The sequence below is a fragment of the Trematomus bernacchii genome, unplaced genomic scaffold (assembly GCF_902827165.1).
Source record: "Trematomus bernacchii unplaced genomic scaffold, fTreBer1.1, whole genome shotgun sequence".
In the NCBI taxonomy this organism is placed as follows: Eukaryota; Metazoa; Chordata; class Actinopteri; order Perciformes; family Nototheniidae; genus Trematomus; species Trematomus bernacchii.
In genome coordinates, this window is record NW_022987564.1 from 9,341,002 (window position 1) to 9,348,571 (window position 7,570).

The window sequence follows — 7,570 nt, forward strand, 5'->3', positions numbered from 1 at the left end:
TCATTTTCCTCAGTCCAAAACACATCATACATAACCACTCGTGTGCCTTGAATAAATATATATTTGTGTCTTTACACCATGCCACCTTTACAACATCTGCTTTATTTTTCAAATATTTCAGCATGGGCTGAAGTACAGATTAGGCAGCAACAGTGGTCACCCAGCCACTTTGCTCCACTGGCTCATTACTCCCCTGGTTGGGGAATGGAGGTGGGAGGGAGGGAGGGAGGGAAGTGCCATCCTGAATTAAGGCCTCCCTAGCAAGGGGCTAAATGCTTGGTGAAAAGGGTTGCACTGGAGAGCTCTTACACAGAAGGGAGGTCAGCATTCCACAACTAGCCAAGCATGTTGGAGAGCCATAAATGACCGTCGGGAAAAAGAGGTATAATAATAGTCAAATGTGAAAAAAAAAAAAGTTATCACAGGGAAATACCCTCATGAGAGATTACACGAGAGCAATTTAGCAGCCAAGGCAGCACGGCGCCAAAGAGGACCTGAGTGGCCAGTGGCTTGTTGGCAGAGAAAAAGGAACTGCTCCATCATAAAGAAAGTGATTCATAGATTACTGCACTTGGTAGATAGCTCATGAGACCATACCATGAACAGTTATATACGAATAGTAAATCTGAATAGGATTACCGGACTGAAATCTGATGACTGTACAACCAGCTATCTGTACAGAAATGTTTTATAAGAATATACTAACGCCATAAGCTTCAGGATAAACTAATCTTATTATCACAGCAAAGACAGTTTATGATGTTGCCTTCAGAGTCTTACTGGTATATGTTCCACAGTGAAACTGGTATTCCGGGCAGAAAGAGAGGGAATAATGGAGGATCGATACTGACTGAGCCTCTGCTCTGTTGCTTCATCCCTCGAGGCTTAATTCACTGGATGTGTAAAGACGATGGTGTCACAATAGGGGATCAGATGGGATTGACCACAGGATGAAAATATAAGGAGTGTTTATTAAACTGATGTAGCAGAGATGAGTGGGAAGAGGGTGAGCTGGGATTGGTCATAAGGTTGTCTGACAGATGAACATAATGGTCATTAAAAGCTAATGCCAGACTAAGCTACATTAGCTTGGTGATACAAAAAAATGGATGAAAAACAACCTCATGTCTCCTCGTTCAGCTTTACAGAGCTTAAAGGGAGGACAGCGGCTAAGCTGAAATTTCAACTAAAAGCAAAAGGCACATGAAGTGTTGTATGATTATTGTGTATTTTTCTCAAAGGAGAATATATAATAAATAATGCTTGGAAGAAGCTACAGTAAATAAAAACAACCCAGTCAATTGTTTTCTTTTCACTCTACTATTGCCGAATGTCCTTCATGGACACTACAAACCCTGCAAGGCCGAACCAAAGACAAAGCTAAAGTGTTGATTCAGCTTCGTAGGGATCCTGAATAGATAAGCTGTGGCAACCACTCACTCACACACACACACAATTGCATGAGTGAGCATGTGTGTTCACATATACACACACACACACACACACACACAACCTCTCAGGGCCTGACCAGCTGTCTCACCCCCCCCCTCCTCCCCATCTCCATCCAAACCCACAGGAGCAGGAGGATATAAATCACTCGGCAGAATGAAGACGCGCACGGAGGGAACGCACGTGGTGTACGTGACACACACACACATACACACAGGGCCCCCTCTTACATTGGCTGTCCACAACTGCACCAAGTCCAACCGTGCCGTGTGTCCAACTACTGAAGCATATGCAGTAAAACACACCTCCATAGACCTACGTGCACACTGCTCTCAACAGAAACACACATATCGTATAACAAAGAAAGTCACGCCCAGTTTTATGTATTTACTTCTGCAAATATCCTACGTTGCAGACATCACTAGACATTTTGCTGTTAAGGTTGGCTTTAAAAGAGAAACCAGTTCCTATCACCTACTGACTGCAGGTGAACACCTGAAGACCTTTGCCTGTGTGCGTGAGTGTGTGCTTGTGCCAGCCAAGAGCCGGAGATTGTGCTCAATGCCAACAGCTGATAAGAGAAAAAGGTCATATTGCATAAGAGCAGTTTGGGCCGTGTGTGTGTGTGACATAATGATGTAGAAAACTGACACAAAAGAAAAGAAAGATTTAGTAAAGAGTAAAAAAGGGAGTGTGTGAGAGAAAAGAGCCGAGCGGTGATGCATTTGGCGGCTGAATATCCATCGGCAGTCCAAATTGAAGCCGGCAGCTCAGAGAGCCTGTAATGATGCAGTTAACTCTGTTGGCAAAGCAGAATTTATCTAAGAGGAAAAAAGGGCTTCCACCTCCTCATTTCAGCACAAACTTATTAAATACATAAATAAATAATGGTGAAATGAACTAGGCTGGGCTCGCCAACTTCACTTCCAGAAATATTTTCTGGCATCGCTTGTTGAGTCGGCGATCCCTGCAAGAGGAGTGATGAGGCAAAAGGGATGAGGCTGGGCCCGCAGCGTGGGAAGGACGGTTTCCTCTGACACAAAACTGTTGAAGGGTGACATGTGAACCGAGGCCTGGCCTTGTTTAACTACCGGACAGGTTTTAGTCCAGTAGAAAATTAATTGTCACCAAGAGAAAAAGGAGAAAAATGTTTACTTATGGGAGGTATGCTTTATGCTTTCTCTGAACAGGGCGAGTAACACACAGTCTCCTGCTTCAGTTATTTTGTATTGTGGGTAAAATGTTGGCAATCATAAACAGCAATTTAATTATGCTGCAAGTTACTTTTATGGCAGGCTGATACAGTGTTTTCTGCATGGGTAAAAATTCATAGAACATCAGACTGACAAAACATTTAAGCATATATGGAAAGCACTTTTATCTTTTGCAGTAGTGCCTTTCACAGGTGCCACGTAGAACGTAACCATAGTAAATGTAGTTAAATAAACAGGCAGTAAAACGTTGCTTTAGCCACAGTACACTTTGGTATGCCTTGGTAGCTATAGTGACGGGGAGGTTGCAAAGTGAACCCTGCCATGTTGCACACATGAGGAGAAGGGAGCTTATGAAAGAAGAATTTGCATTGAAACATAAGGTTAAATGAAGCACATTGAGGCTCAGGCACGGTGAAAAAACAACCCTGTGACCCTCTCTTCATGGTCCGACATGAGGCCCACATTTCATTTGGACAGCCCAAGAACGAGAGAGCAGCCAGAGAGAGAGCGAGATAAAGAGAGGAGAGGAGGGGGAGAGTCTGTGCCTTTGCACTCCCCACTCTCTATTTTTGTTTCCTCTTTTTGTGCACGCTCAACGCACACACTCACAGCGCAATGGATTTCCAACTTGGCCCTCATCAGTTGTGCGCCTGATGAAACAAACACTGACAGCCTCTTTACATTTGTAAAGGCCCCTGCAGCAGCTGTGCTTGTCCCACACACACCATGCGTGCACACAAACACGCACTCACACACACACACAACCTTTGAATCTGAGGCCTAGCCCCAGCTGGGGCCTACAGGAAAAGCCGACTCTGCACAAAATGGCCCAGGCTGCACTGAGCTACACTCTGCCGTGCTCTCCTGCTATTTTCGCTTAAACGCATTCACAAGCACACACACACGCACTGTGTGTGTCATGTTTCGTTAGATAGAACAACAGTGCTGCACATTAGCGCCTATTCCCTGAGACATTACACAGCACCTTCCTACAGCCACTGGTTTGAAAGGCACCTGCATATAACAAAAATAAACCTATAAATTGCACCATTTAAGTCATTTTAAAATGGGGAGATACAAGAGAATGTGAACTGGTCTGCAGTGTCACCCTGTCTGACATTGATGACTAAGCATCCATGGAGAAAGAAAACTGACACGGCAATTTAGCTTTTATCTTGTTGGTTGCATTCACCTTGGCGGCTATAAATTCCAAAGGAAATGGGTATTGCCTTGTTTGCTTTTATTAAGGCCCTATCCCCCCTTTTCAATCATTTTATGACTGATGAATTTTAATATCATTCGCAGCTAGTGGGTGTTTGTTAGGTACAGAGGGTGGGGGCAGAGCGGTAACAACTCACACTCATGTTTCAGGGGAAATGGTTAAGCCAAGCATGTATAATTGTCTTACGCTAATTAAGGGGGGTATGAGAGGGGGGAGAAGGGGATCAGTAGGGGCCAGGAGTCCTGTCTCAAAGCCTGGAGGAAGGCTTGAGGATCTGGACCCCTCCAGGTTGTTGTAGAAAATGCACATTTGTAAGCCTTATTTGGTGTGGGCCAGCCTTTGTGCATCAACTGCAGCTGCCGAAAACCCATGACAGATGTGACACACATGCACGCACACACGGACAGAAACATGCATCCTGAAGTCGAGCACACAGACAAACCATTTCCTTATGAATAGAACAAATCAAATACAATCTGAGTGTGACACAGTTGGCCATCAGTCTGGCTCAATTTTAAGTGGGGTCATTTGTTCCAGTTAGTCATCATTTCTGTAGCACATCCTGTTTCTTAAAACAAATTCACAAAAAAACAAGTTAAATCTTACATTTGCCATACTCACTTTTTTCACAAATGGAAAATAAAAAGTAAGTTACTGTAACTGAAACTACTTTGTTAATCGAAGGGGGAAAAAAATCCCTGTAAGGGCTAAATATTCTGACTGACAAAGGATGGGATGTTAATCATATAACTTGTGTCCATTAGAAACATGGGTTGAAATGTTCCATGGCAGATTGACTTTTTCTGTCTGCCTTCTTTGGGATGAGTCACATTCACGTTCTCTATACTGACAATAGTTTAGCAAAATAGTCAGACTATGCTCTAATTGATTACAAAAGGAATGGATTACATTCCTTGTACTTGTTTAGAGGAACAGAAAAATCCCCAGTTAAATTAAGATCCAAGAATGCATGGACACAAACCTCTGTAGTCCAATTGGACGCTTGCTCCTACAAACCTGTTGCTCAGTTTGGCCTTTTTGCAGTATTTCCTTCAGTACTAAATACAGTTGTTTAACTGTTCCGGTTAGAAATTAAAATCGCCAACAATCTGTCTGTCGGAGGAAACACATTTTAAATACACTCCACGTGTTGTTTGGGTGGGGGGGGGGGATGTTGGCTCTGCTGACTTCAGCTTCACAGCGTTAACAGATATGATATGACTAGTGCAATTAAACGCAACAATATACCTATACGCTGGCCTGACGAAAATGCACAGAAACAATCCACAAAGAGGTACAAACAAACTTTAAAAGCTCAGACACAGAGGCCCGGAAAGTCTGCATGAGATTCGAATGAGTAACTCATTCGAGTGATATGCTGAGCCATTCACACTTTGCAAGATTAAAACTCTTTGTTTCATTCAGGAAGGAGGATAAAAAGGCGTTCACCAGACCAAAATAACTACAATTTAAATCAAGTATAGCCTTAAGTGTTTTATTCTGCAGCCCCTTCCCCATAAATTCACCAGTGTTACTTGCAGAAAGAAAATGGTTGCTTCTTGGTATCGCTTCATACATGAGCCCCTGCAATGCGACTGAACACAGCCTCTTTGAAAGACTCAGAAACATTGTGATAAACCACGTCGGCCATGTAATGTGTAGTTTCATGTGATTTCGGTGGCTGAGGACGAGACCTTAACGCATGTAAGCTAATCCCCCGTAGCGTTGCAAAAATTGAGTTATTCCTCTACGGGCTGCTGCTATATGTTCGTTCACAGAGGTCACACGGAGACCGGCAATATTACTGAGACCCCGTGGACTTGTCATTTATAGGATGACTAATGGCAAATACCCCCATATAACAACAACCCCAAGAGTGTCCCCACACCGGTTCAAGTGCTGGAAATTGAACGAATATGCTGAATTGCATGACCCTCTTTCCTCCTCCTCCTGCTGCTGCTCTACCTCACTCTTTATGGAGAGAATTAAAGAGCCACAACAGTCCGCAAAACATGTCGGTTTGCCAGCCCTACAGCAAAAACACAACACCGGCTTTCACAATGCTACCTTCAACAAAACCTCTTCACGTTTCAACATGCGAACGGTTTTTTAAAGTGTATTGTTAGGGTGAAGGCTTAGTTTGAAGCGGAGATACAATGCTCAGCATGGGACGAAATGGAAGCCGAAATAGCTGAGCCATGGCCGACAGGCTCGTCTTCACGGCTGTGAATAGGAAGAAATGGGGCGCGAACAAAAGCATTTTCCGAAAACAGTTTGCCAAGTCTTTTAATTTCCTGCCCTTTGTAGCTTTATCGCGTTACCAAGACCCTCCATGCATCCCCCCACCAAGCGTCAAAACGAGTCAAAATGAGCGAAGCAATCCCCCCCAAAGCACCCGATGTTAAAATAGCCTAAAACATGTCTGATGTCGAAGAAACGCTGCAACACAGACACTGAATAAACATTGCTGTCTCTTTAAATAAAAAGCATTGAGGTAACTTACAGCCGTTACCTTTAAAAGGACATTTGACCCAAATAGTACACAAGCTGCCTGGTGGTAACCTTCAGTCCGTGATGAAAGTTTATGCATTTTCATCGAGACAAGCAAGGCAAACTTGAATAGAGCAATTGCATTTGTGAGCAAATTCAGCAAAGGTGTGTGTGTTTTACTTACATATTTCTTTTGAATGATATTTCTCTTGGGTCTTTCCTTGCTCATTATGCAATCCCAAAAAAATGTTAGGCTATAGAGAGAATGGCCACATGAATTTCTTTCTTTGACTCTCGCCTCTCCCGGAGCACCAGCAAATGACGATTTAAATCCCCGGCTCTGTAGGAAAAAGCTTGCTGGCTTTGCAGAATCCTCCTTCGGCGTTTCCCCTTAAACTATTCGGTTATAAATCCCACAATTTAAGGATCGACGACGGACAGAGACGGACTGGACCCAAACTCACTTGGGGATAACATAGTCAAAACAAATGCATAACAATAAGTTCCATTCGCCAAAACAGCTCGGCTTCTCGTCTCGGCGCACTCACTCCCGGCTCTTTTCAAATGCATGAATATACTTGAGGTGATGCCGACGAGTTACATCTTGTTCGAGGTGACGAAACGACGAGAAATTAATAAATTAAAAATTAAAAAGAAAACGTTAGGTGTCACGTCGTTATTTAGCTGGAGCCTGCGGTCGACGACAGAGCTCTCCAGCGGCACGGCTCTACTGACTGCGAGCAGCTCCTTTCTTCCCCAGCCTCCGCCTCTCAGCCTATCACATCCTGCACCATTCAGCGGCAACTTCAAACTCCCGTAGAGACAACCCTAAACACTGAACACTACCACATATTCCTGTACCATTCTTTTATCGACGTATACTTTGTTGGTGGTAATTGCAACTGACAGTTTGTGGCAAACTTACAATAAATGGTGCATTTCAACTCGTGTACTTTTAGTCTTGAGGCTTTCTGTGACATTTCAAGAAGACCTGGGTGGTCACAAGTAAGTTATACGTAGGCTACCCTATGCTGGTTGTTTTTAAAATTATGTGATCTTAATATTTCTATCTAGAACATGTGTCTATGTACATGATTTCATGACAAGCAACCACATGTTTTTGATATACTGAATTGGTGGTTGGTGGTATGTGGTAGTTTTGCATGTGTGTTACAGTCCTTTTTAAAGCTAAAAG

General features: G+C 43.4%; 1 protein-coding gene across 1 annotated transcript in view; it reads right to left on the reverse strand.

Moving 5' to 3' along the window:
- The window catches only part of jarid2b (jumonji, AT rich interactive domain 2b), a 98,608-nt gene extending 91,504 nt beyond the window's left edge, over positions 1 to 7,104 (reverse strand). The window contains 1 exon segment of the mRNA XM_034124804.1: positions 6,560 to 7,104. Coding sequence (XP_033980695.1) covers positions 6,560 to 6,604 — 45 coding nt within the window. The 5' untranslated portion in view covers positions 6,605 to 7,104.
- Positions 7,105 to 7,570: the final 466 nt, after the last annotated feature.